The sequence below is a fragment of the Callospermophilus lateralis genome, chromosome 2 (genome assembly GCF_048772815.1).
Source record: "Callospermophilus lateralis isolate mCalLat2 chromosome 2, mCalLat2.hap1, whole genome shotgun sequence".
In the NCBI taxonomy this organism is placed as follows: Eukaryota; Metazoa; Chordata; class Mammalia; order Rodentia; family Sciuridae; genus Callospermophilus; species Callospermophilus lateralis.
The window spans coordinates 206,451,764-206,478,138 of NC_135306.1; the positions used below are offsets into that span (position 1 = coordinate 206,451,764).

Here is a 26,375-nt window from a genome sequence, read left to right on the forward strand (position 1 = left end):
TTTTTAAAAGTATAAAAATAAAGGTCCCTCCCGAGGCAGCATGAGATGTCTTCGGAGGCTGCTTGTCACTTGCAACCTGCCGTTCCGACTCTTCTTCTTTCGCCGACACCACTCCTCCTTCAGGACCACCCTGGACCCTCACTCCCCCGACCAGGGCTGGACCTTGGCACTGGGGGGAGCACAGTGGCAGTGGCCCCCTTGAAACAGGCCTGAGGAGTGGGTGGTCTCCACGGGGCCCCTCTGGCTGGGTGCTGTCAGTCTTTCCTACTCAGGGAAGCATTTTTTTGGTGCCCCTTCCACAGTTTCCATTATCATTCACTCTACAGGAACACCAACTGAAAAATCAGGCCAGAAAAGAACAGGCTCCCTCCTCACATGAACACCTACTGTATGCACACATTCTCATGGGCCCTGCCAGGGTACATGATGTGCCAGAGTGGGGAGCAACTACTCAGCCAGGTACCTTTGTTCAGTGAGCAACCTGCACAATCATACTCGGTGAGACCATCATCTCCCTACGTGCTCTTCTGGAAAGTGGCTCAGAACAGGGAAGCAGCACATCCAGGAGCACCTAGTGTGCAGGTGGCCCTGGGTTCCATCCTCAGCACTGCAAAAAGATAAAAATTTTAAGAAGTAGAAGCCAGGTGCAGTGCAGTAGTGCACATCTGTGTGGGGACAAGGGGGGATGGCACCTAGGGCGGTCTGTGGCCTGCATCAGCCCAGAGGACATGGGGGTACACAAAGCAGTGGAAAGGCAAATGGATCCCCACCTTGGATCAGAGGAAGGGCCCACAGTGCCCTGCCAGCTGCTACGGAGGTTCCCCTCTTCCCAGCTTCTCCCAGGTGCTCAGAGGCCAAACTTGAACTCCCTACTAAGTTCCTGCACAGGAAATCCTCTCTCACCCTCTCTGGACCCCAGTTTTCTCCTCAAAATAGGATTGAACCCAGGGTGCTCTATCACTGAGCTCCATTCCTACCCCCTCCTTTTAGTTGTAGATGGACACAACACCTTTATTTCATTTATTGGTTGATTTTTATGCAGTGCTGGGGATCGAACCCAGTGCCTCACAGGGGCCAGGCAGGTGCTCTACCACTGAGCCACAACCCCAGCCCTCTCCAGCTGCACGGCTGGAAAGCAGCTGGGAAAATGCCCACCACATCTAAAAATCTGGAGTTATTATAATGAACATTTTGGGGAACAGAACGCCTAAATTGTTCATATTGAATCTACACTGGCTATCGATAGATAAGAGGGGAGGGACAAGGTGAAGCCAGCGGAGTTGTGGGACAGAAGGGCAATTGGGAAGAAGAGTGGCTGCTTCTTGACTGGCTGGGGCTGTGAAATGCAGTGACATTTTGGATCAACTCCTGGGGCTCTGAGTCAAAGCTTCAGCATGTTTGGGAACATGGAGCTGGGCTGGGGACGCAGCTCAGTGGTGGAGCACTTCCCTTGTGTGCAGGTAGCCCTGGGTTCCACCCTAAGGCCTGCAGACAGAAAAAAAGTGGAAGCCAGGTATGGCGGCACACACCTGTAACCCCAGCTACTTGGGAGGCTGAGACAAGACAATCACAAGTTCCAGGCCTGGGCAACTTAGCAAGACCTTAACTTCAAGTGAAAAATGAAAAGGGCTGGGGACCGAGCTCAGTGGTAGAGCACCCCTGTGTTCAAGTCCCAGTACCAAAACAGATAAGCAAACAAACAAAACCACATTTTTGTTGTTGTTGGTTTGGCTGAAGCTGTTAGCTAATTAACTTATTCTCCTCCTTTCTATTTTCCTCTCAACTTCGTAATTAAATCAGAATTTTTATCTTCCTACTTACAAAGTAAACCCTTGGTATCCAGCCAGGGTGGCCCGGGAGTGGGACTGCACCGCGCTGCTCCCTGTACCTATGTGCATACATTCTGGCAGAGGGAAGGTCCCAGCTCTCTCAGTCACAAAATCTCAAATCACACCCCACTCTGAGCCTCACTTTCCAATGCATAAAGGCAGAGAATCTAGCTGCTAATGGAGAGCCCCCTTCCGAGTCAGGGAAGGGGCACCCTTGCCCCCTGCCCTGTTGGCTACCACTGTGCTTCTCTCCTCTCTCTGCCAGGGAAGAGGGTATAGGTCCCTGCCCTGGGACTGCCCTCCAGGGAGCATCTTGCCGAGTGGTTGCCAGCCTGGCAGGCGCGAGGAGAAGAGGTGAGGTGAAGCGGGAACTCCACACTGTGCAGAGACCCTGGCCCAAAAGACTTTTCAAAGAATCTGCAGCGGGGCCAAGCGCTCCTGGCTGGAACGACAGCCGCCTGCGGGGCAGGGTGCGCTGGGGAGCCGGGCCTCCATCTAAGGGCAAGGCTGGGGACCGCGAGCCCCGCCCCTCCGTCCCGGCGACTCCAGTACCAGCTTCGGTGCGCGCCGGCCCCGCCCGCCCGCCTCCCTTTCCATCTCTTCTCCGTCTGGGTCTCCTTGTCCCTGTGTCTGCGACCCTCCGACAGTCCCGGTCCATTTGCCACGGGCCCCGGTTTCTCTCTGAAGATCCCCAGCTGTCCCACGGACTGTCCCGCTGGTGGGTCCCAGCAGCCCCCTTGCATGCCCCAGGCCTGGGACGCTAGGCAGGGGACGGGGCGGGGCCCTGGCGGTGGGTCCCGGGCCACCCCCCGCCCTGCTCTGAGCATGCCCTCGGCGCGCTATTTAAGGCGGCGCAGTCTCAGCCTCCAGCAGTGCCACCGCCGCCGCCGCCACTGCACCCGCTAATCCACTGCGCCCGGCTGCCTCCGCCCGCAGGTACCCCGGCTCCGGCCCGCTCGGGGGAGCCAGGGAGGGGGGCTGCGGGCAGGGGCGGGACGGGGACCCTCAACACTAACCCGCACACCTCAAGGGGACTCCAGGTGTCCCCTGCGGAGGGGCTAGGCCATAACCCCCAGCGCAGCCCGGGATGAGTGAGCTCAGGGACCCTGGGGTCCCTGCGGCAGGTATCTCTCCTCTCCTTGGGGCAGGGGTGGGGCAGTCTTGGCCATCTCCTGGCAGGGACAGGATGGAGGGTATTCAGCTCCAAATGCTTTAGGGGTTGGAAGATGGTGGCGTGGGAGCTGGCTACCCTGACCCCTTGCTTTGTCTCTCTGTCCTTCTGGCTCAGCCCTCAGTCTCCCAGCCTCTCCACCTGTGAGATGGTGAGTCTCCTGTGACCCCTTCCTGCAAAGGCCCAAGTCCCTGGATAGGGGGAGGGTCCAGAGGGCAGCAACTGGCACCCAAAGGCCTAATGCTGCCGGCAGCCTATGTGGACAGCTCAGACCTGTAACCAGCTCCACCCCCTTGGTTGACCTCCAGCTTAGAGAGCCTGGCCCTCATCTGCCCCCACAGTCAGGCACCCTCAACCCCTTGAAATTGATTAATTCCACCCCACATGCTGAGCACCACTTGTACTCCTAGCACCACTATAGTTTTGGGGACACAGTAGTGAGCCCACAGTCTGGGGCATCAGGTGCTCTTTTCTGGGGAAAAGGGGCCCAGAGTTTGGCCCTGACCTTCTGGGACTCAAACCAAACCTCTGCTGTCCCAGCCACAGATACTGTTTTGCAACCATGAAATGATCCCCCACTCCCAGCCTCATTAGCACCTCAGGGATGGGGCAGGGCAAGCACCAGGCACCCACCAGGCCCAGAAAGACCTCACACCTTGCCAAGGTGGCCTCATCCACCCCCCTGGAGTTCAGGCCCAGCTGCCAGGCCTATCCAGGCCAGGAAAAATGCAAGGAATTAGTATCCCTACCTATGTCACATGGAGCCTCCCAGCAGCCCCATGTGGGAGTCAGCCAGCTTTAGAGAGGGGTAGGGGTTGGATTTCTTCCAAAGAAAGCAGCGTAGGGCTCCAGACACCTGAGAAGAAGAAACCAGCCCTGCCCTTCCTGGGCCTCACCCAGGTCCAGAGCACACTAGGTCGTCAAGGCCTATTTGGGGATGACAATGAGATTCACCCACATAGTTAGGTGGCAGCAAACTCCATGCTGGCAGATTGGGTCAGTGAGGCCCAGAGCAAAATGAAAGTTCCAGAGTGATTGGTGGGCTCATTGTCACGGGTTCTCTAGCCAGCAAACATTCAGAATCGTGACTGTGCCAGGCACTCTTTGGGTGCTGGACGTGCCTTGATGAACAAAACACAGAAATGCTGCCCTGTGAACCACGCGAGGGCAGACCTGGTGCAGAGTGGGGGTGGCGGTCCAGCCAGCAGGACATTGCATCCTTCTCTCCCACCCTGGGACGCCCCAGCTAACAGTTTCTAAAGCACTCCTCCCACATGGTCCCCTGGGCAAGCCTTCACCCTCAACCCAGCTCTTTCCTCTCCAGGCCCCTTGAACATGATCCAGGCTGGGAGGGAAGGCAGGGCTTACACTGTTGGGGGACTTCGCTCCCTTGCCCACCCTGCCCAAGACCTACTACTTCTACCCCCCAGCTCTCCCTGGATCCACTGCATCTCCAGTGGGACTGTCCCCTGGGTTCCAAGGACCTGGACAGAGAGGTGGGCCCATGGGGCGGGGGCTCTGGCGTACCGCCCACAGACTGCTTCCCTGGCTCCTGGCACCAGGATGTGGGCTTGGACTGCAAGGGCTCTCCCGAGGGGGCCGAGGCCCGGGCCTGGACCGTCTACTACTACAGCCTCCTGCAGAGCTGTCTGCAGCAAGCTGGCCTTCCAGAGACTCAGGACCGCAGCCATGTGCCCCGCACAGGTGCCAGAGGGCTCCATGGGGGCATCCCTGGGGGCAGGGAGGGGCCCTCAGCCTAGAACTTCTATCTTCCCCCAAACTCTGGTGCCCTCTGAAGGTAGGGAGCTAAAACAAGGTGGTTGGGGGCAGGCAGGCATTGTTTCCAAAGGTATCTGGTACCAGTGAGGTCAGAAGTCAGGGCTCTCCACTGTTCCCCCTGCCCCTGGAGATTCAGGCCTGGGATCTACTAACCAGGCAAACCACAACTCCTCCCCTGCTTTATCTGTTTTATAAATCAGGTGGCCACAAGTGATTCTGTGTGAACAGAGTTCACTATGAGGATGAAGTTCACCAATAGAATACATGAGAATCACAGAACTGGTCCCATTGTATAGACTGGGAAACTGAGGCTCAGAGAAACGTTAGCTCTTCCACCCGCCTCCCTCTGCCTACAGGAAGGCCACACAGAAAGCCAAAGCTTAGGAGAGACTCACTCAGTCTATATGCCTTCTGGCCCAGCTGCAGAAAGGGGAGCCAGCTCCATAGGGCAGGATAGGCAGGTAGTTCCCCTTCCTACCCAGCCTCCTCTGTCCCCTGTACTCTTTCCTGAAGGACCTGGAGGCCCAAGGGTGAGGAGTGGGGTGGGGAAGGTACACAGAAAGCACCGGGAGCTCCTGACTTGGCAATGTTCTATTCCCCAGGCTGCCCTGGGGCAGAGGTGACCTTGTGCCTTCTGGGATCCCCCAGCACCTTTCTGTCTGTGCTGCTGGAGGGTGGGGTGCAGAGCCCGGGTGAGTGTGTACCCAAGTTCCCCACCCCCTCCAACAGAAAGGGCAGCCCCGCCCTGGCCTAGCCACATCCCAAAATACCCTCCAACCCTGGCAACTGCCCACATTCCATGGGACCGGCTGCCATACTCTGATTAGGGGTGGGTTCTGGGAGAAACTGCCCCTCACAACACAGGGGCTCTGGCGAGGTGGAGGGCATTGGGGCATTAAGCCACCCCTGGCCAGCCACCTGCCTCCCTCTGCCTACAGGAAACATGCTCCTTTGCCTGTCCCCTGCTTGGCTGACGAAGGTAGCAGCACCAGGGCAGCCGGGTGAGGCGGCCCTGCTGGTCTCCAAGGCTGTGAGCTTCCACCCAGGGGGCCTGACATTCCTGGATGACTTTGTCCCCCCTCGGCGTGCCACCTACTTCCTGGCAGGCCTCGGACTAGGGCCTGGCCATGGCCGGGAGGCAGCAGAGCTGGCCCGAAACCTGACTTGCCCCACAGGAGCCTCGGCAGAGCTGGCCCGGCTGCTGGAGGACCGGCTGCTGATGAGGCGGTTGCTGTCCCAGCAGGGTGGTGTGGCTGTGCCAGCTACCCTGGCTTTCACCTACAAGCCTCCAGGGCTGTTGCGGGGAGGGGATGCCAGCCCAGGACTACGGCTGGTGGAACTGAGTGGCAAAGAGGGCCAGGAAACACTGGTGAAAGAGGAAGTAGAGGCCTTTCTGCACTCCGAGGCCCTGGGCGATGCCCTGCAGGTAACAAGCTCCTGATGTCTGCAGGTGCCAGCAGGAGGAGACCCATGAGTCCTGATGGGAAGCTGTGCCCAGGTTTTAACCCTATCGTTGCTCCATCCCTCTGGGGCAGTGCCCTGACTTAGCTCAGTCATTGGCACCAGTGGCATAAGCATCTCACCTATGCAGGTATATGGGTGGTGGTGAGAAAACCCCTTTCCCCTTCCTGCTGTAGGTGGCCGTGAAGCTCAGTGGCTGGCGCTGGCAGGGACGGCAGGTTCTGCATCTGCATCCACGGGCAGAGCGGGACACAGTGGTGGACACAGTGCTAATGTTGCTGGAGAAGCTGGAAGAAGAGGAAAGTGTCCTGGTTGAGGCCATGTGCCCATCTGTCCAGCTGCCCTTCCCAGGTGAGAGCCACCTGTGCCAGCCAGGGGCGGGAGCCTGGTGGTTTTGTGCTGGACTTAGACCTCTCCATCTTCCCCCAGGCGGTCCCTCTCCCAGCCCTGAGCTGGCTGTGCGTATCTGTACTGTAGTGTGCCGGACTCAGGGTGACAGGCCCCTGCTGAGCAAGGTGAGAACACTCAGGCCTGGGACATGACCCTGCCACAGAACTTCAGCCCAGCCCCACTGATCTGATGAGGCCCCTGAGCAATCTCTGGGCAAAAAGGACAAAAATCTTTGAGGGAATTTTGGTTATCTCTGGGGAAACTTCTGGGTCTGCTGACACTTTTTCCTTCCCCTTCCAATCCTCCTGAACCTCTCCTACTTTGGGAGCTTCTGCCCCAGTACTCAGCTGGTTACTAGGGCTCAAGGGGCTGATTCCTTTCCCAGAGAACTCTTGCCCACAGAGTAGGGCCTCTGATAGCCTCCAGTGACTTGAGGCCTAGACTAGCAGGGCCTCCAGGCTGGAGATCTCAGGAAGGCTTGGGGAACTTCCTAGGTACCCAGCTCTGAGCCAATCTGAAAGGGAGAGATTCAGTACTGCCAGCAGGGAGCCAGGGATGAAGCTTCCCAGGGACATGCTAGGGCTGGGACACACCAGGGGTGCTGCAAGACTAGAAGCAACCGTGCTTGGAACTTTCTGGGAGCAGAAACCCCACCTGGGTCTGAAAGCTTGAGTCCCCTGAAGAGTTCTGGGAACCAGATGGCAGTGGCTGGGGAGGGTGGTTTGAGTAGTTTGAGGCACACTGGAGGATGCGCGCTTCTTGAAACTCTAGTGAGGGTGTCTGGATATTCACCCAAGAGGTGTGTGTGCATGGGGCAAGGGAGAGGGGGCAGTCATGGGAGGTCTCTTTCTGGGCCAGTCCCCCTGAGCGGAACCTTGCCTAGGTGGTGTGCGGCGTGGGTCGTGGGGACCGGCCTCTGCGGCACCAGAACTCCCTGCCAAGTACGCTGGAGGTGGCGCTGGCCCAGTTAGGACTGGGCGAGCCAGCGCAGGTGGCGGTCGTGCGGCAACGCGTCAAGACTGCAGCTGAAGCTGCGCTGGCTGCCGTGCTAGCGCTGGAGGCCGGTCTGAGCGCCGAGCAGCGCGGCGGGCGCCGGGCCCGCACTGACTTTCTTGGTGAGTGCGTGCGGCCGGGGCTGGGCGCCTGGGAGCGAGGACCGAAGGCCGTCCGCGCTGAATCCGCGCCCCCCTGTCCGGCCCAGGCGTGGACTTCGCACTGACAGTGGTCGGCCGCGAGCTGACTCCAGTGGCCCTGGAGCTGAACGGCGGCCTGTGCCTAGAGGCCTGCGGCGCGCTGGAGGGGCTGTGGGCCGCGCCCCGCCTGGGGCCCGCGGTCGAGGAGGCGGCGGCGGCGCCACTCGTGGAGACCATGCTCCGGCGCTCGGCGCGCTGCCTCATGGAGGGGAAGCAGCTGCTGGTGGTTGGCGCCGGCGGAGTCAGCAAGAAGTTCGTGTGGGAGGCGGCGCGCGACTACGGGCTCAAGGTGGGTGGGGTCCTGGGCGGGGCCGGGCTTCGAACCGCGGCCGGAGTGGTGGAACCGGTCTAGGGGCGGGCCTTGGGTGAGGGGGCGGAGCTGGTTAATGAGGCGGGGCCAGAAGGGGCGGGGCCTGCTCTGGACATCCTTGTTAGCGATTAGGACACTAAACTGCTCTCTCCCCCCCAGGAATGAGAAGCCCTTGGGAAGAACACAAAGCCCTCCACAGAGAGGAGGCCAGAGTGGATGGGCTGAAGTGGGAAGGGGACAGGGACGGGATTTAGGGTTGGTGCCAGAGCCCACGTTTTGAATGCCAGGTTAGGGCGTCTGGTTCTGTCCTGTGGAAAGGGCAGGCTCTTTAGAATTCCACACACTAGGCACCTAGGGCCCGCAGAAGGTGCTGGGGAGCAGCTTGCAGATCCCAAATCAAGTCTACAGCAGTGGCTTCACATTACCGGATCTGGAGCGAGCTAGACATTCTTATCCCCACTGAACAGATGAGAAAGCTGAGGCCTTCTCAAGCCTCCTCTACCACAGCAGCCTCCTCTCCCCTCACCTACAGTGAAACACCCCCTGGGGAACCCCTTTCCAGCCTTCAGGTCTCTTTGCTTCCTACCTTGAATAGTGCTTTAACCAACGGGAATGCCACCCTACTCCTGATGCCAAGTGTTCCTGTGCAGACAGGACCTCATCAGTGGCTGCCTCTGCCCTGGCTGTCAGCTGCTTTGTGTCTGTTTCCCCAAAGCCATAAACTTTAGAGACACAGGACTCCTCCCAGGGTACCTTGCAGTGGGCAAACTACCTGCTCCCTGCTCCAACCCTGGTGGCTTCTCTCCAAGCCTTGGTTGAGGCTTTTCTGAACTCTCTGCCATGCCCTGTGCTCTTACCCTCCACCCCGATTCTCCCCTTCCCCCTGCAGGGCTCTGCTTCCTCCTCTTCCTTCTGGCTGACCTTATTCTTCAGCTTCCAGCTTAGCATTCTCTCCTTTAGGACACTTTCTACCCCTTCCAGGGTAGGTGTCCCACCCATTCTTTCAATGAGTCATCAACAAATATTTATTAAGCAGCAAGTATTTATGAGCCCATCTCCCCTTTGGGCTGGGACCACAGGACATCCCAGGCTCCATCCTGTCTCCTCAGCACCCATCTCCTACTGACCTGGGTGTGCTGCCCTCCTGTGGTTTTTGCAGCTGCACCTGGTGGAATCGGACCCCAACCACTTTGCATCCCAGCTGGTGCAGACCTTCATTCACTTTGATGTGACAGAGCACCGCAGGGATGAGGAGAATGCAAGGCTGCTGGCAGAGCTGGTACGGGCACGTGGCCTGAAGTTGGATGGCTGCTTCTCCTACTGGGATGACTGTCTGGTGCTCACGGCCCTGCTCTGCCAGGAGTTGGGGCTGCCCTGCAGCTCCCCAGCTGCCATGTGCCTGGCCAAGCAGAAGAGCCGCACCCAGCTGCACCTGTTGCGCCGCCATGGCCCGCCCTGGCCTGCACCCTCCATCCATGCTGTGGCCTGCTGTCCATTAGAGAGTGAGGCTGATGTGGAGAGGGCTGTCCACCAGGTTCCCCTGCCAGGGGTAATGAAGCTGGAGTTTGGGGCAGGTGCAGTGGGTGTACGGCTGGTAGAAGATGCACCACAGTGCCATGAGCACTTTTCCCGAATCTCCCGTGACTTGCAGGGTGAGGCTGACCACCCAGGCATTGGGCTGGGCTGGGGCAATGCCATGCTGCTAATGGAGTTTGTTGAGGGCACTGAGCATGATGTGGATCTGGTGGTGTTTGGTGGGCGGCTGCTGGCCGCCTTTGTCTCTGACAATGGCCCCACAAGGCTGCCTGGCTTCACAGAGACCGCAGCCTGCATGCCTACAGGGCTGGCACCAGAGCAGGAAGCACAGATGGTGCAGGCAGCCTTCCGCTGCTGCCTGGGCTGTGGGCTGCTTGATGGGGTCTTTAATGTGGAGCTTAAGCTGACTGGGGCAGGGCCTCGGCTCATCGAGATCAACCCCCGCATGGGTGGTTTCTACCTGCGTGACTGGATCCTGGAGCTCTATGGTGTGGATCTGCTGCTGGCTGCTGCTATGGTGGCCTGTGGCCTTCGGCCTGCCCTTCCTGCCCATCCACGTGCCCGTGGCTACCTCGTGGGCGTCATGTGCCTGGTGTCCCAGCACCTGCAGGCATTGAGTTCCACTGCTAGCCGAGAGACTTTGCAGGCCCTGCATGACCAGGGCCTGCTGCGCCTCAATCTTCTGGAGGAGGCCCTGGTGCCTGGTGAGTATGAGGAGCCCTACTGCAGTGTGGCCTGTGCTGGGCCCAGCCCTGCTGAGGCCCGCCTCCGCCTGCTGGGTCTCTGCCAGGGACTGGGCATTGATGGGCCAAACTACCCAGTTGCCCACTTCCTGTCTCACTTCAAATAGCATTGGGGCTAGGGGGAAGGAATGAAATGCAGGGGGCAGGGGCAATGATGCCCTCCACTCCCTGGTGATTGCCCTGCCTCTCTCCCTATTGCCCTGCCCAACCCCCAGTGTGGCCCACTCCCCTTGCCTCAGGTCTGTCACAGAATGGCAGAGCCATTGAGTCTTCTAGGCTCAAAGACCATAAAATAAGCATCTGGAGGGTAGGGGTGGGGCCTCTTGCGCTCATGAAGGCCTCAGTCCAGCCCACATCTGCTCCAAGACACTAGCCCTGGAGAAATAATAGCACATGTACACACACACACACACACACACACACACACACACGCTGCTACCAACTATCCTAGATTGGAGTGAGCTTGACCTAGGCCCTCCTCTCCACCCCTCCAGATGTTTCTCCATCTAGGAGGAGAGAACCTGGCTGGATCCCTGGCTGTGGACAAATGCCAGGACAATTTGCGATTAAAGCCCCTGTTTTTCTCTTTTCCAAATTACATGAGTTGTGAAGCTTGTTGAAAACTTCTGGCAGTGCCCCTGTCTCAACTGACCTGAGCAATAGAAGCAGGTAGCCAGGCTACCTCCTCTCACACTTCCAGGTAGACACTATTCCCATTCTACAGATGAGAAAATGGGCCCAGAGAAGAAAAATGACTGTCGCCAAGGTCATAACACAGTGCATATTAATACAGTGCAATGGCCAGGTTTCTGTGTTTACCAATTCTATGTGCCCATCAGCTTCCAGGCCTCCCACCTCTCTGCCCTCATTCATAAGCAGCTCTGAGACTCCTGAATACCTTGTATCTTCCCATGCACCACACACCTTCTCCACCAAGTGCTTTGGCCTCTGGCACACTTAACTAGCACGGACAGAGGGTGTCTACACTACACTCCCTTTCTCATTCAAGGAAACTGCTTTAAGGCTTCTGCCTCTGTCCTGCACAGAAGCTGTGGACAACTCTGCAAACATTCTTTCCCCAAATAAATGTTTATGAACTAGTGGCGTGTTTGGAGTCTGGAATAGGTTATCTCAATTGGACAACTCCCCCAGGCTTGGCAAGCAGAGGAAGGGGAGGAAGAAGTGGGTGGGGAATTCTGTAGCATCTTGAGCTAAGGAAAATCCATCCTACTGGCCAGGCCTCTGGGCTGATCTTTGGCAGAGGCCTGCCCTACACCTACATCAGGGCCCAATCTAAGGATTTCCTTTGGTGGGATTACAACCAGAGGCCGCATCCAACTAAATAAACTTCGGCCAGCCCGGAGACCCCCAAGTTGTGCAACTGGAAGCCATGTTTCCCAATAGTCAGATCTTACATCCAGGCCTGGTCTGGTCCAAATTCACCCTCTACAGAGCCCATCCAAAATGAATCCATGCCCATTTTAATGTGTTAATTCATTCCTTTCAACCAAGTTCTATTAAGTTCCCTTTCTGTATCAGGCAGCCAAATTACTAAATGTGTTTAAATTAGTAAAAGTTCATATTGAAGAGCTCTGAATTCTTTAGGGCAGGAGTCTGGTAACGGAGCCCAGCATTGGCAGCACAACCAGTAAATGTATGACTTGTAGGACCTCGATGCGGAGGTTGATTAAGAAGGTCCTACAGTTACTCAGGAGCGAAAAGAGAAGGACACGATTTGCCTCTCACTTGGCAGCCAGCTTGGCAGAGCACAGTTCCAGCAGATTTGAAGTTGCACTTACAGTCCTACATCTGAGTGCACTTTTGACTCTACCCAACCAAACTTAAACTCTCCCCACCAAACTCAAACTCTCCCCAGAGCCCAAATGGGCTTCTGCCTGGTGCAGACTGCGGGAAACAGTGCTGGGAACACAGAGTCCTGCTGACAAGAGGGGCTGGTGCGGCACTCGCGGACTACAACTCCCGAGAGGCCTTGAGGCAGACGCCATCTTTCCTCCCCGTCAGGCTGAGCGGCCTGTGCGAGAGAGGGCGGGGTTACTTTTCGTCATCCCCGCGCGCGGTCGCGGTGGCGGTCGCTGAGTGATAACGTACATGCTCGGGACTCGGGCTGTCAGTCAGAGCCGCCAGATCCCCGTGGAGGGGCCCGCCGGGCCGGCGCGGCCATGGCGGCCGTGTTCGATCTGGACTTGGAGACCGAGGAAGGCAGCGAGGGCGAGGGCGAGCCAGAGTTCAGTCCTGCGGTGAGTGTTTCGCCTGGTCACGACTGGGTTGGAGCCGAGCTTGTCACCCGGCCGAGACCTGAGCCGTGGCTGTCGCTGCCCAGAGTGGGCTGGGACCCCTTCAAACGCCGGTCCTCCTCACGCTCGGACCCACGCCCTCCCAGATCTCCCTCCCGGCTCCCGGCCTTTCGTCCTCTGCTCCCCAGCATTTGCCCGGCCCCTGCCCTCTCCCATCCCCTGCCCTCTCCCATCCCTGGCGCCCTCCTTCCCTGGGCCAAGCAGCCCAGCTTGGGGTGGCAGGAGGTATCCCGGCACCTCCCTTGGTCTTACCTCTCAGTTTCTCACAGGACGTGTGTCCCCTTACCGAATCGAGGGCTGCCGGCCTGGAGTGAGTGAGGGTCTCTTGGGGATGGGGAATGGAGTAGGGAAGGGGACCTGGGGAGCACTGGGCCTTGCTCCCCTTAACTTCTTGTGTTCGTAGGCCCGTGGGACACTATGAGGAGGTGGAGCTGACCGAGACCAGTGTGAACTTGGGCCCTGAGCGCATTGGGCCGCACTGCTTTGAACTGCTGCGAGTGCTGGGCAAGGGGGGCTATGGCAAGGTACAGTGCTCTCCCTGCGGCCTCAGCCCCATCTTGTCAGCACAGGCTTCTCAGCATAGATTAGACTTGCAAATCGGCAGAGCCTCTGATGGGATTCCATAAAGGAGAATAGGGCAAGCCCTCCAAAATCAGATGAGATCTTTACTGCCCCACCCTTGGGTGACTAGAGGCCTCTTGGTCCCACTTCCAGAGCTTGAGGGTGGGGCTTCTTGAAGATAGGGTGTGGAGAGGGAAGTTGATCCTGTCTCCCCTGCCCTACAGGTGTTCCAGGTACGAAAAGTGCAAGGCACCAACTTGGGCAAAATATATGCCATGAAAGTCCTGAGGAAGGTGAGTCATTCACTCAGCCAGCAAATATTGAGTGATGGCAGGGTACTCTGCCAGGTTTTGGGAAGACAGCAATTCTGAACACCATGGAGGAGTTGGGCCCTGTGTTTGGCATTTGCTAGTTTGTTATTTATTGTGATGTGTATTGTTTTGTGGTGATTCACAAACGGGGGCAGTTTGCTGCCCAGCGGGTATTTGACAATTTTAGGCAGAATTTTTATTGTCAAGACTGGAGAGGAGAGTGCTGTGAGCATCCAGTGGCATGCTGCTTGCTTGCACAGGGCACAGGACAAAATCCCACAACAAAGAATTGTCTGGTCCAAGGTATCAATAGCATTAAGGTTGAGAAACTCTTTATTGAGGATAAACCAGTCCCTGAAAAGGATGACTATTGACAGCAGAATCATGGAGAGAGTCAATGGAATGACAGAAGATGGTAGAGGGTAATGACTGGACACCAAGAATACTTAATGTTACAGCCTAGCGACCTTCAAGAAATTCCACTTGTCTTTGTCCTAGCCAGATCCTGTATAGAGGGTTGGGGAAAACTCTAGAAAAGACTCACTGTGATCAGGTTTGACCATTGGTACCCCAGTTTCATGTAATGATTATAGGGCAGGGGACGATGATGTCACTGTGGGTCCAAAGTCAGACCTAGAGTCCATACACTTTTAGGACCCAGTTGTATTTAAATATTTATTGAAAACAAAATAATTGGGCTGGGGTTGTGGCTCAGTGATAGAGTACTTCCCTAGCATGTGTGAGGTACTGAATTTGATTCTCAGCACCGCATATAAATAAATAAATAAATAATAAAGGTCCATTAAAAACTAAAGAAAAATATTTAAAAAAGAAAGAAAACAAAAGAATACTATCTCCCATTTGTACAAAGGCACTAGCTCCTCTTTTGCACAGCCTAGCATTTGCAGTTGTGTTCTGTTGGGCCATTCTACTGGAAAATAATAAAACAGAACAAGGGACAAAAGGAAGAGCTTAGCTTGAGGGATGGAAGGAGTGCTGGGTGCCCCACCTTCTAACCAATCTCTGCATCTCTAGGCCAAAATTGTGCGCAATGCCAAGGATACCGCACACACACAGGCTGAGCGGAACATTCTAGAGTCAGTGAAGCACCCCTTTATTGTGGAACTGGCCTATGCCTTCCAGACGGGTGGCAAGCTCTACCTCATCCTGGAGTGCCTCAGTGGTAGGTGTGCAGGCTCAGCCAGGCCCTGGTGGGTGGGGACCAGCACAGAAGCACTGGGGTTTCAGGGAGTTCTGAGAGGTGTGGTTGTGGAGGACATCTAGGGGACCCCCACACCCATCACCCATACATCTGTCCACTTGTCCACTTATCCCTTCATTCATTCAGCAAACGTCTGTCTAGGGCCTGGTGTGTCCCTCAGCTGTTTGAATAGAAATCCAGGGGGTCGTTTTACCCACTTCTGCCATCCCTTCTGTCCTGTCCTCTCCCCTGTGTGCCCTACATCCAGTTAGGGTCCCATCTAGCTGCATCCTCTTTGGTGTGCCCCATCCCCTCTTCTCTCTCAGGTTCAGGTGGGGATCACAGTTGTTTCTTAACTGAGTTTGAGGCCCTGGCTCACCTGCTTTTTGGTGTTTCCTCTGGTAACTGCCAGAGTCATCTTTCTAGAGTGTGATTGCTTCTAACCCTTCCCCTCAGAATCCCGTGAGTCTCTAGCTTCCCAGACAAAGCCTGGCCTCCTTGTCCACTCCCCCTCACTGCACAGTAGTCCTGTATCAGCTGAGCTCCATGGGCCTCTGCCTGCACGTCCTGCACTGTTCGTCCATCTTAGCACCCTGAGCAGCCCAGCCGTACTATACGTTCTGTCTCTGGTGTTGGGATTATCTTAATCTTCCCTGTCTGCACTGTGAGGTTCTTTGGCAAAGCTCTTGGAGCTGTTGCCTCAGCCTGGCATTCTAGAGCAGTGTGCACGTGTCTGTCTCCCCACTAGACTGAGCGTCCTGAGGGCAATGGCTGGGTCTCCTCATCTCTGCCCCCAGCACAGGGCCAGGCACCGAATAGGCGTCGGTAGATGTTTGCTGAATTGATTGAGTCCCCACGGCAGCTCTGGGAGGCAGGTAGGGCAGGATTTGCAAGCCCCACTTCTCCCAAGAAGAACCCAAGACTCAGAGGGAGCATTGGGGCTGGGTTCTGGAGCAGGACTGCTGATGTGATTGTGTCACAGGTGGTGAGCTCTTCACACATCTGGAGCGAGAGGGCATCTTCTTGGAGGACACTGCCTGGTGGGTGTGAAACCTGCCCCTCCCCCAGAGATCCTAGCCCTTTCCCCACACCACTCTCACTCTATCCTGTCCTTGCAGCTTCTACCTGGCTGAGATCACACTGGCCCTGGGCCATCTCCATTCCCAAGGCATCATCTATCGGGACCTCAAGCCTGAGAACATCATGCTCAACAGCCAGGGTGTGTACTTGTGCATGCACACACATGCACACACATGCACACGGGGTCTGCGGGGTAGGCTGAGAGGCGGCTGATGGGGCAGGTCTGACCACCCCTCGCAACATTCTTCCACAGGCCACATCAAACTGACGGATTTCGGACTCTGCAAGGAGTCCATTCACGAGGGTGCCGTCACTCACACCTTCTGTGGCACCATTGAGTACATGTAAGTGGTGCCTGACTGGCCTAGGGGTCAGGAGGACAGCCAGAGAGGGCCTGGCCTGACTGACAGTTCCACCTGGCCCCCAGGGCCCCTGAGATCCTGGTGCGCAGTGGCCACAACCGGGTGGTGGACTGGTGGAGCCTGGGGGCCCTGATGTACGACATGCTCACTGGATCGGCAAGTCCAGCCTCCTCGGGAGGAGGGTGGGGGGCAGGGTTCCCCTCTGGGGCTGGGGAAGGTCCTGGGGAGGCCCACAGGCGCCCCTCACCTTCTGCATCCCCCAGCCACCCTTCACCGCAGAGAACCGGAAGAAAACCATGGATAAAATAATCAAGGGGAAGCTGGTGCTGCCTCCCTACCTCACCCCAGATGCCAGGGACCTTATCAAAAAGGTGGGCTCCCTCCTGCCCAGGGTCAGCCCCCCCATCTCTTCTCTCAGGCCCTGTTAGCCTTTGTATACATGTCTCGGGCTATGGGGGAGCCTGTGTAGTCCCTCTGGGAGGGAAAGGAGTGCTCACTTGGGCCAGGCCTCAGCTCCGACAGACTGCTGCCTCAGTAAGCAGTAAGCCCCGGCTCAGCCCTCATCAGACAAGGGTGCCCTATGAGCTGGTTGCTCTTTCCCCCAGAAAGGCTGGTGACTGGGGTGCAGAGGGGGAGGGCTCAGCTCCATCAGGTTTTAACATCAGATCCTCACAGTCTGCCTGGGTGATGCCAGCAGCGTGGGAGGCCTTGCAAAGACTTGGTGCAGAAGGTACCGTGGGACCCAGTCCTGAAAGTCGTGAGGGGCTCAATAGGTGCAGCCACACTCCAGAAGCACCCCCTGCCCTGCCTCACCTTCCCCCACCACAAGTGGGCCCCCAAGAGCTAGGTGCACACACAGCAGCGCCTCCCCAGGCCCTCACCTGCTGCTCTGGTTCCACAGTTTCTGAAGCGGAATCCCAGCCAACGGATTGGGGGTGGCCCAGGGGATGCTGCTGATGTGCAGGTGAGTCTGGGGCCAGAGTGAGACACAGAGGGAGTTACTGAGGGGGCCAGGCAGGGTGAGCTGCTGGCCCATCTCGGTGCTTTCTACCCCAGAGGCACCCCTTCTTCCGGCACATCAATTGGGATGACCTCTTGGATCGCCGTGTGGACCCTCCTATCAGGCCAAGTCTGGTGAGTGCAGGTCATGTCGGCCCTGTGACAGGCAGAGGATGCCCCGTGAACTCCCCCCGACCCTCCCCACGTGGATCTGTCCACAGCACTCAGAGGAGGACGTGAGCCAGTTTGACACGCGCTTCACGCGGCAGACACCGGTGGATAGTCCTGATGACACAACACTGAGTGAAAGCGCCAACCAGGCCTTCCTGGTGAGTGCTGGGGGTCTGGAGGTCGTGGGGACCCAGACAGGGATTGTGGCTGAGGAGTAATGATGCCACGCGCTGACGGCCTTGCCTCTCCCCCAGGGTTTCACGTACGTGGCACCCTCAGTTCTGGACAGCATCAAAGAGGGCTTCTCCTTCCAGCCCAAGCTGCGCTCCCCCAGGCGCCTCAACAGCAGCCCCCGCACTCCCATCAGGTACCAAGGCAGCGGGAAGTGTGTGGCTGGGACAGGGAGCCCCGGCAGACAAGAGGCTAGCTAGTTTGGGGCTGCTTTGGCCAAGACTCTTATCTGGGGCCAGCCTCAGTTTCTGCCTCCCACGGGACCTCAGTCCCTGCACACTGGTGGCAGGGGCTGCCTGTATGACAGTTGGTGGAGCACAGCCTGTGTGCCCAGGCGGTGCAGTACCCCTGGCAGGGCCTGTGAGGCTCTGACTGTGCCTTGGTCTCCATTGCAGCCCCCTCAAGTTCTCCCCCTTTGAGGGGTTCCGGCCCACCCCTGGCCCACCAGATCCCATGGAGCCACCTCTACCTCCACTGCTGCCTCCGCCACCACCACCGATCTCGAGCACTGCTCCCCTCCCCATCCGTCCCCCCTCAGGAACCAAGAAGTCTAAGAGGGGCCGCGCGCGCCCCGGGCGGTAGGAAGGGGGTGGGGCACTGGCAGCACTGAGGCCTTCTCTGCAGGCTGAACTGGCTGTGTCTGCGGGGAGCAGGTGCCTCTGTCAGGGGTGGGTGAGCCCCAGAATCATGTGTCTCGAAGCCTCAAGCTACCACTGCTGGCAGGAGGGCCCCACTGGCCACCTGGGGGCCACCATGTTCAGTTGTGCCCTTGCAAATTAAAGGACTGAATCATGGCACTGACTGGCTTCTGCTGGACTCTCGGGATGGGTGGATTTGTGCCAGGAGCCCCTGCTTAGAGAGAGAAGGGGACACTATAGGACAACAGAACCACAGGGTAAAGAGGTTTTATTTCAAACAATGCCCTTGGGGTGGGTGGCCTTTGGAGGGGGTGGGGCTGCACAGGCCTGGGAATTGGTGGGGATGACGGTCCAAGGTGCTCCATGAGGTGGGGGGAGTGACAGCAAGTCCAGGGCAGGCTATGTTCCACTGTGGCACTTGGGAAGCAGAGAGGCTGTAGCAGGGACCGGACTCTGAGGCTCACCTCTATAGAGCTGTAACATGGAGGCCCTGTCCCCCTGATGCCCTGGCGCTGTCGTCCCAGGCTGCACTGCCTGAGAAGGCATGTAGGTCACTCAGCAGGGCCTCTGCACTGCCCCCTGAGCCCACTGGCCCCTGGGAGCCAAGACCCAGGCCCCCTTCCACATCGCTGTCCTGTGCTTCCTCAGCTTGCTCCTGGTGGGGTCCTGTTCTGCACCGCTGCCCCTCTTCCTGGGGTCCAGCCTTCTCTGGGCCACCATCCGTGATGTCCTCATCTTCTGCATCCTGCTCCTCCTCCTGCTGCTCTGGGTCATCTAGTGGCCCCAGCTCAGTGCGGGCCTGCAGCCAGCGGCCTGGGGGGCTGGCCCAGAGGAGGCGGCGGGTGCGACCCCACAATGCAGCGCCTAGGCGAGCTGGATGGTAGTAGCCCCCAGAGTCGCGACTGAGGCGGCGCCAGGCCAGGGCCAGGGCAGTGACTAGCAGCAGCAGCAGCAGTAGCAGCAGCACTACGGTGACAGAGCTGGAGCCCACGCTGTCCTTCACATCGCCCGAACCCAGGGCCCCTGGCAAGGCCAGCAGTGTGCCAAGACCAAGGGCACAGAGCAGAGCCTGCAGGAGACAGGTGGGGGGCTCATCACCAGGGGTGGCACCAGGTGGGGTGGCCAAATCTGCTTTCTGTTCCTCTCCAAGAAGGTCCACAGTTGCCTCTCAGGCAAAATGGGGACAGTCAAGCAGAAAAGCCCAAGTCCTTATTTGGTCATGGCCCTGGCCACTGTCATGCACCCCTGCCCCTAGGCACCACTGGTCTTACTCCCAACCACCCTGGCCTGCTCTTGCCTGGGCCTCCACACTGCCTCTTCCCTCTGCCCAGAATGCTCCACTCCAAAAAGCCACATGGCTACCTGTGCGCCTGGCTTAGGCCTCGCTGAGAGGACTCCTGGTCTGACCTGGATTACAACCAGCTGGTCATTAGTACATCACTCCCTGGTACATTTTTTTTTTTTTTTTTTTTTGTGGTGTTGGGGATCAAAACCAGGGCCTTGTGCATGCGAGGCAAGCACTCTACCAACTGAGCCATATCCCCAGCCCCCCACCAGCACTCTTGATGCCTCCAAACCACTCTTTCTCCCGCCACATCTTATACAGTAAGTACTTCTACTCATCTTTTCTGTTGGCTCACCTCCCCCAACAGAGTAAGCTTCAGGGAGATGGCATTTTGATGACCAACCACCTATAAACAACACCTGGCCCATAGTAGGTGCTCAATAAATCTTGACTGAGTCTGGCAAAACTCTGCTTGGAGTAGGGGGCCTGTGAGGCTGCTGTCAGGGCTGGATTTTCTGCAGGTGGGGATGGAAGGACTGGACCAACCCAGAAGTAACCACCTCCCCTCTGTTTACTGGGTCCCAGGATGGAGGTCCTTGAGGCCCCTCTTCCTCCCAACCACAGGGGTGCCCCAGCTGCAAGGTTTCCGCTCAGCAATGTGGCCTGTCCCTGAGGCTCTCAGGCGTGCAGGGCCAGGGCTGGGGGTGGAGGGTGCACTGACAGAGGAAGCCTGCGGTTGGAACAAAGCAGGTGGGGAGTGATGGCAGGGGGAGGGGAGTGTGCAAGTCTTTAGCGCCCTAGGCTCCAGGGATAGGCGCAGGTGCCGGAGCTCAGCTTGGGAGGACCAGTGGAGCTCTATCCCAGGGATCTCGAAGGGGCGGGGCCTGGAGTGAGGTAACAGCACCTGCACCGAGCCCTAGGAAGCCCAACTCAGAGGTGAGGCCCAGCTTCTGCCTGTGCTGGTTCCGAGTCATGCCTCTATCCCTGGGTCCCAATGGTGGTGGGTCCTTCTTAGCTCTTGGGGCCCCAAGTTCTAGCCCCAGTCTCCTATGCTCCTGCCCCAAGAACCCAGTGGCCGTGCTCACCATTGGTCCGCTGGCCTCACGCTGGGTGCCCACCTCCGGCTCTGGCTAGGTTGAGTGAGAAATGAGCCCCAGAGCTCTAGTGCAGCTGGGGGTTACCCGACACTTCCGCTTCCTGTCCACAGTACCCACCCACTCTTGCCTGCCACAGGACCCTGGTGGGGCCTCCACCTCTCAGGACCACCCCGCCCAACACCAGATCCTCACTGGCTCTTCTGGGTGAAGCTGGGACTAGGGGGCTGTAACCAGGCCTCCCAGAGGATGCACCAGGCACCAGCTCAAAGCAGGATGCGGCTGCGGATGGGTCCGGTCTGGCTCAGTGTCTCCGCCTCTCTGCCTGACAATCCGGGAGCAATGACATTGGCTGCTCAACAACCCTCAACTTTCCCAGATCTCTGACTTCTCTGCCTCATCTGTCCCCACATTCCAGACCCTCTCAGCCCCCGGTTCAGCATGCCACCCGGCTTTTAGAAAGAAATTTATTTGGAATGAAAATATAGAGCCCATCCCTGCCACTTCCTGTGGGAGGCAGAGGGGAGTGAGCGGGTGGGGCAGACGGTCCCTCAGAGGACAAGTGAGCTTGCCTTGGTACAAAAACCCTCCACAGGAACAATGACAAAAGCCAGGCAGTGGTCGGGATGGGAACTGGCCCCTGACCTGCCCCAGAGTCCCTTGGCAGCCAGTGACCCGCTATGACCTGCCAGCAGAAGCTGAGTGAAAAGGGGTGAAGGAGGAGGAGGGGACGGAGGGAGTGGCATCGCTGGTGTGGTCCTATGCGTCCCCATTTTCCATGCGGCCCAGCTGCTCCTCCAGGCGGCAGATACGCTCCCCTTGCTCCTTGACCATGGCCCGCAGTGCCCGCAGCTCCTGCATCACCTCCTCTAGCTTCCCGGCCTCCTGTGAGGACATCAGAAGTCCATTTACTGCAGCCTTCCCCAAACCTACCACCAACCAGGCAGAGGCCCAAGGCCCAGAGAGGACAATGTACGGTTCAAGTACACACAGCAGACAGGGGCAACATTGGAACTTTCCCAGCACCACCTGATTGTGAGACACATACCCCAGCCCCAACAAGGCTGCCACCAGAGGTAGCATCAGCAATGGCAACAGCAGATATGGAGGACCCTGGGCGGGTGGAGCTGGCGAGCCGGCTGTCCGATAACACGTTGCGCCGGCTGACCTTCAGGTCCCGCTGTTTGCTGGGCACGTAGGCCTCCCGCAGTGAGATGAGGATGGGGTCTGCGTCCCGCCCGCTCACCCACTCCTCCGCCTCCAGAGCGGCTTCAGGCCCAGCTGTGTCGGGGTACAGATCATCCTGGAAGAGGTCAGACTGCAGCAGGGAGGCCAGGGTCAGCTGGAGCCCATCAGTGACCTTGTGTGGCTGCCGCCTCAGGCCCTCCTGGGCTCCAGCCTGGCACTCTCGACCTTTCCCCTCCTGGCCTGGCCCGGTGAGCCCTTCTCAGCCCAAGGCCCGCTTTCACTTCCCTCCTGCTGGTGCAGGCAGTTCCCCCAAAGCCTTCCCAGCCTTCCTTCCTGAGCAGGGCCCTGCCACCACCCTCCCCTGCAACCACAGGGGCCAGTGAGGTGGCTTTGTAGGATTCTGGGGGACACACTTGTGCCCCGTGGACTGTTGAGCTCCTGGGGCAGGCCCTACCACTCTCCCTCAGCTCTGCTCCGAGATGTGCCTGGCACAATGCGTTGAGCACTCAGTGGATGCTGGCTGGAGAATAATGGCAGTGTGTCCGGGGCTGGGCATCTGAAGCCAGCCTGTGGTTCCTCCTCGCGGGACTCTCCCCGGCAGCCAGACCCTCTCTCTCCACCCTCCTACAGGAGGCCCTCCATGGCTGCTGCTCTGCCCTGAATGCCTGACCCCTCTCTATGGCTCATCTGGGCAAGGCCTCAGCTTGCCCTGTGTCATTCCTGCTTGTCCCCTGCCAGGCACAGCCCAACCCCTGGCTGGTACCAGGGCATGTGGGCATTTGTACAGCCCACCAACCACACCCAATCACAGGCCCCACTCCAAACACCCTCAACAGCCTGTCTGCTAGAGGGGGGAGCAGGTGGCGTCACCTTTCTTGGCACAGTCATGACAATGGGCTCACACTTGCGCTCATGCAGTTTGTAGAACCTGGGAAAGGGAGGGTAGGGGAGCGGCCATGGGTGGAACCCCCATTAGTTCCCCCAGATCTCTCCACCCTCCATTTCCTGTCCTCACTTGGACCTTGCCATAGGCTGACCCAAGTCCCCGACACCCCTTGTGCAGGCTGCCTACTTGCCCCAACAATTGCCACAGGCTGATCCCTGAGCCTCCCAACTGACCTGACACTGGGTGCCCACAGCCTGGTCTCTGCTCTCAGGCTGAGTCCCCAAAATGGCTGCCACAATGGCCCCTCTTACCGGGCAATCTCACACTTGCTGACCTCCAAGCCCCTCTTGGGCATACTGCCCATGCCCCTCTGGGGCTCCTTGCTGGTGAACGTGTTCAGGAAGTGGATATAGGGGGACTCATCTGTGATCTCAAAGTACCGGATGCTGGAGTCGCCCTGGGGGGGCAACAGGGGGTTCAGCTCTTGGCTGTGCACCTCCCCTGCCTCCACCAGCCATACCCAGCCCCACCTTGCCACAGACGTAGACCACACTGGTGTCGGGGTCGTAGAAGGGCAGCAGGGCCCCGTTGCTGGAGTCTAGCTCCTGCAGGGCCATGGGCTCCTCGAGGTTCTCCTGCATGGGAGGCAGTGAGGCCAAAATTGGAAATGCCCACCAGGAGTGGCCACAGATGGGCTCACATGCCAGCCAGCACTGCCCTAGCATGCCAGTGGGTTCTTTCCCCCTCCAAGCCTTTGTCCATACCAGGGACCCCAGCAGACCCCTGGCTTCTCTCTACCCCCAGGGGCCCACCCTCCCAGCCTCCTGCAGGCCTCAGCACTACTCCAGGTCACTGAGCAAGTACTGAGAAGGTCCTCACTACAGGGAGCTTGAAGGGGCTGCATAGCACAGTTCCTGGCTCACAGGGGCCACTGAGGTCACTGTGCAGAAGCCAACAGGTGTGGGACAGGGCCCTGCAGGGCCAAGCTGAGGACCTGGGAACCAAGCCTCTGCATGGTGACCCCTGCCCAGGATGGAGCCAGGTTGGGGCTCATCTTGAGCCTGCCTCCTCAGGCCAATCATGGCCACTCACTGGGTCCCAGAGTGCCAGCTGCCGCTCACTCATGCGGCTGAAGCCCGTAGTGAACACCTTGCCATCTGCCAAGAAGATGGCCCGCATGGGCCGGGCCCCCTCATGAGCTTTCTCCCGCTCCTGTGTGAGAGACAGGTGGTTAGTGTAGTGCACGGATCAAGTCCCTTGGCCTGTCCACTGTCCTCAGCCCCCAAAGCCACATACTGCCACCAGGGTGCCCCGGCGGGGGTCAATGATGCGGACACTCTTGTCCTTGCAAGCTGAGCAGAAAAGGCTGCCATTGCGGTTCCAGCTGACATTGTAGATGAGGTCAGGGTGCAAGGTGTCCAAGCGGTACAGCTCCTCCGCTGTGCCCACATTCCAGATGAGCACCACATTATCACAGCCTGGTGGATGGAAGGCCATCAGCCCAACAGGTCAGCTTTGCCCACTCCCCTGGGACTGAACTGGGCCTCTTGACCTCTGCATGGCTCAGCTTCCTCATCTGTCAGATGGGCCCAGGAGAGACCACTAGGATATCCCAGAGCCACATATGGAGAGGGGTGTGGGGGCAGGGTAGGGAGCGGTACAGACCTGCACTGAGCAGCACGTTCCGGGCTGTGGGGTGCCAGGTCACGATGCCCACACGCTTGGTGTGCCCTTCTAGCACCACCACTGGCTCTGTCAGCGGGGAGGCCAGCCCATTCTCCGGGATCTGCCACACCTGTGGTAGAGATGGGGCTGCTGGGCTGAGGCCTCTGCTTACCCCTGCTGCCAGCAGCCCCAGGCCACACTGGAGACCCTGGCCTGAACAGTCCTGTGCCTCACCATGACTGTACAATCCTCTGAGCCGCTGGCAATGACTTCATCATTGTGGGGACACCAGTCGATGTCCAGGACAGGTCCCGTGTGCCCACACACTGTTGGGTAGGCCTTGTCAATACGGCCTGTCTGCAAGCAGGAGGGGGCAAGTCAGATCCCCCTCTCTATGGAGAGGGGATGGGGCTCACTGGGGGCCTAGATGTGAAGGTGCCCCTCCCACTAGCTGAGCAGGAAGTGCCTGCTGCCTCTGACCCTGACTTAGTGGCAATAAACACTGATTCCACCTGCACAAACACCTCTTGGGCAGTAAATCTGGATTGATACCTGCCTAGCGAGAGGACGGGCAAGGAGGGGGCTTCAAAGTAGGACCTGCTGCCAGGAGTGGTGCTGTGCTTCTGGCCCTCCCCACAGCCTGCCTCCCTGTCCCAACAAGGCCCACCTTGTTCAGGGGAAGCACCAGGAAGGCACCCCCACCACTGGCTTCCACAATTACTGCCAGGAACTTGGGGTTGACTGCGCAGAAGGTGCTGTCCCAGGTAACACGGGACACGCGAATGTCCTCGTAGCATTGGTCATTCTTGACCGGTTGGCCAAACACATGCCGGAATTTGCTCTGCCGAACCACTTTGCGAAAGGACATGTCTGCAGTGCAGAGAGGCCTGGATCAGCCCCGTCCTCACGACCCTGAGCTTTCCCACCGGTGCTTGAAGGGAACACGGAAGGATATGGCTGGGGGCCTAGGCAACATCACCCGCCTGGGTCTCAGTTTCCCCAGTGGCAGAATGGGACTCTGGCAGGCTCCCCAGGCGGTGATCTGACAGGGTAAGTACGACGACCCCTGGTGCTGGCCACTGCTGCGTCCTAAGGGGCTTTGAGAAATCTCCTTGGGACCCTCCTTGGCTGCGGTGTGTGTGTGTTGGGGGTGGCGCGGAAACGGGAAAACTTAGTATTTCTGTAGGTCCGCCCGGTTCGGAGCAGACCTTCCGGCCCGGGGACGTGGAGGCTGGGTGTCGGGAAGGGAGGAGAGGAGGCAGGAAAGGTCTCCGCACTGTGGGGCGGAGGGAGGCCCAGTTCTGAGAACCAAGGAATGTGCAGGGAGCTGCAGTTAGCCCGGCCCACGGCCCTGGCAGGACCGGCGGGGGTCACGGCCGCGCTGCGGGCGGAGGCACATCTCGGAGTGCGGGTTCCGGGGACCCACTTCCAGTGACCCGGGCTCAGGACGGCACAGGCTGTGCGGCCGGGGGAGTTGGGACCGCGGGTGGGGCGCCGCGGAGGGGAAGGGCCCCTGGGCCTCGCGCCCCCGCCCCGGCCGCGCCCCCAGCCCGGCCCCGCCGCGCTCACCGCTCACCGCTCACCGCTCACCGCTGACCGGGGACGCCGGGGGCTGCGGCGGCGGCCTCGGGCAGCTCGGGATCCCAGCCTCCGGGAAGCAGGAAGCGGGAATCAGGAAGTGACAGAGGAGTGGGAGGGAGCGGGGCGGGGGCTCGCGGGGGCGGGGCCGAGGTCACGCGCGGAGGGGCGGGGAGAGTCGAGGGGGCGGGGCCAGGAGGGCGGAGCTCACGAGCCGCACCTACAGCCCCCGGGCTAGCGGCCCGCCAGCGAGGTCGGGCTGCGGCGGGCCAAACGCGCTGCAGGTGCGTCCGCGGGAGTCGCCAGGATGGGCTGAAGCCCGGGGTCCAGATCCCGCACCGGGGGCCACTCCTCCTAGGCGTCCCAGGACCGCCCCCCGCCCCGCCTCCAAACAGCGC

General features: G+C 58.8%; 4 protein-coding genes across 11 annotated transcripts; 2 read left to right on the plus strand and 2 right to left on the minus strand.

The window, feature by feature from the left end:
- The first annotated feature begins 2,710 nt into the window (after positions 1-2,710).
- Positions 2,711-11,488, plus strand: Carns1 (carnosine synthase 1). 4 transcript variants are annotated; one of them, XM_076847678.2, is made up of 10 exons: positions 2,711-2,765; positions 3,118-3,151; positions 4,431-4,704; positions 5,382-5,471; positions 5,718-6,205; positions 6,417-6,591; positions 6,670-6,755; positions 7,514-7,745; positions 7,832-8,112; positions 9,293-11,488. In XM_076847678.2, the coding sequence occupies exons 2-10, from the start codon at positions 3,149-3,151 to the stop codon at positions 10,517-10,519; spliced, it is 2,856 nt and encodes a 951-aa protein (XP_076703793.1). In that variant the 5' UTR covers positions 2,711-2,765; positions 3,118-3,148; the 3' UTR covers positions 10,520-11,488. The 4 variants fall into 4 exon arrangements, with proteins under 4 accessions (XP_076703793.1, XP_076703794.1, XP_076703795.1 ...); XM_076847679.2 differs by having other exon boundaries at positions 4,563-4,704; XM_076847680.2 differs by lacking the exons at positions 3,118-3,151; positions 4,431-4,704 and having other exon boundaries at positions 2,715-2,765.
- Positions 11,489-12,506: 1,018 nt separating this feature from the next.
- Rps6kb2 (ribosomal protein S6 kinase B2) lies at positions 12,507-18,437 on the plus strand. The gene is made up of 15 exons (XM_076844821.1): positions 12,507-12,670; positions 12,997-13,037; positions 13,131-13,251; positions 13,513-13,581; positions 14,635-14,782; positions 15,783-15,840; positions 15,919-16,019; positions 16,134-16,224; positions 16,308-16,398; positions 16,506-16,613; positions 17,144-17,206; positions 17,299-17,376; positions 17,463-17,570; positions 17,667-17,779; positions 18,039-18,437. The coding sequence occupies exons 1-15, from the start codon at positions 12,593-12,595 to the stop codon at positions 18,223-18,225; spliced, it is 1,455 nt and encodes a 484-aa protein (XP_076700936.1). The 5' UTR covers positions 12,507-12,592; the 3' UTR covers positions 18,226-18,437.
- Positions 18,438-18,532: 95 nt separating this feature from the next.
- Ptprcap (protein tyrosine phosphatase receptor type C associated protein) lies at positions 18,533-21,026 on the minus strand. The gene is made up of 2 exons (XM_076847688.2): positions 20,652-21,026; positions 18,533-19,350 (listed from the first exon to the last, which is right to left on the minus strand). The coding sequence occupies exons 1-2, from the start codon at positions 20,652-20,654 to the stop codon at positions 18,748-18,750; spliced, it is 606 nt and encodes a 201-aa protein (XP_076703803.1). The 5' UTR covers positions 20,655-21,026; the 3' UTR covers positions 18,533-18,747.
- An 87-nt stretch (positions 21,027-21,113) lies between these two features.
- On the minus strand, positions 21,114-26,075 carry Coro1b (coronin 1B). 5 transcript variants are annotated; one of them, XM_076847685.2, is made up of 11 exons: positions 25,983-26,075; positions 25,067-25,269; positions 24,634-24,756; positions 24,400-24,529; positions 24,031-24,212; positions 23,827-23,946; positions 23,265-23,369; positions 23,046-23,191; positions 22,719-22,776; positions 21,709-21,978; positions 21,114-21,545 (listed from the first exon to the last, which is right to left on the minus strand). In XM_076847685.2, exons 2-11 carry the CDS (start codon positions 25,265-25,267, stop codon positions 21,420-21,422), a joined length of 1,461 nt encoding a protein of 486 aa, XP_076703800.1. In that variant the 5' UTR covers positions 25,268-25,269; positions 25,983-26,075; the 3' UTR covers positions 21,114-21,419. The 5 variants fall into 5 exon arrangements, with proteins under 5 accessions (XP_076703800.1, XP_076703799.1, XP_076703798.1 ...); XM_076847684.2 differs by having other exon boundaries at positions 25,976-26,075; XM_076847683.2 differs by having other exon boundaries at positions 25,969-26,075.
- Between the last annotated feature and the right edge of the window lie 300 nt (positions 26,076-26,375).

What these genes read in the sequence shown, in the direction of transcription:
- Carns1 (XM_076847678.2), top strand. An exon ending in TGTCCAGCTGCCCTTCCCAG is followed by an intron (nt 6,592 to 6,669) that starts GTGAGAGCCACC and finishes ATCTTCCCCCAG; the next exon opens with GCGGTCCCTCTCCCAGCCCT. An exon ending in GGCCCGCACTGACTTTCTTG is followed by an intron (nt 7,746 to 7,831) that starts GTGAGTGCGTGC and finishes TGTCCGGCCCAG; the next exon opens with GCGTGGACTTCGCACTGACA.
- Coro1b (XM_076847685.2), bottom strand. Translation starts at nt 25,267, where the DNA reads ATGTCCTTTCGCAAAGTGGTTCGGCAGAGCAAATTCCGGCATGTGTTT. An exon ending in TGGTCTACGTCTGTGGCAAG is followed by an intron (nt 23,192 to 23,264) that starts GTGGGGCTGGGT and finishes TTGCCCCCCCAG; the next exon opens with GGCGACTCCAGCATCCGGTA. An exon ending in GCAGCCTTGTTGGGGCTGGG is followed by an intron (nt 21,546 to 21,708) that starts GTATGTGTCTCA and finishes ATGTCCTCACAG; the next exon opens with GAGGCCGGGAAGCTAGAGGA.
- Rps6kb2 (XM_076844821.1), top strand. Translation starts at nt 12,593, where the DNA reads ATGGCGGCCGTGTTCGATCTGGACTTGGAGACCGAGGAAGGCAGCGAG. An exon ending in TCGAGGGCTGCCGGCCTGGA is followed by an intron (nt 13,038 to 13,130) that starts GTGAGTGAGGGT and finishes TTGTGTTCGTAG; the next exon opens with GCCCGTGGGACACTATGAGG. An exon ending in AGCCCCCGCACTCCCATCAG is followed by an intron (nt 17,780 to 18,038) that starts GTACCAAGGCAG and finishes TCTCCATTGCAG; the next exon opens with CCCCCTCAAGTTCTCCCCCT.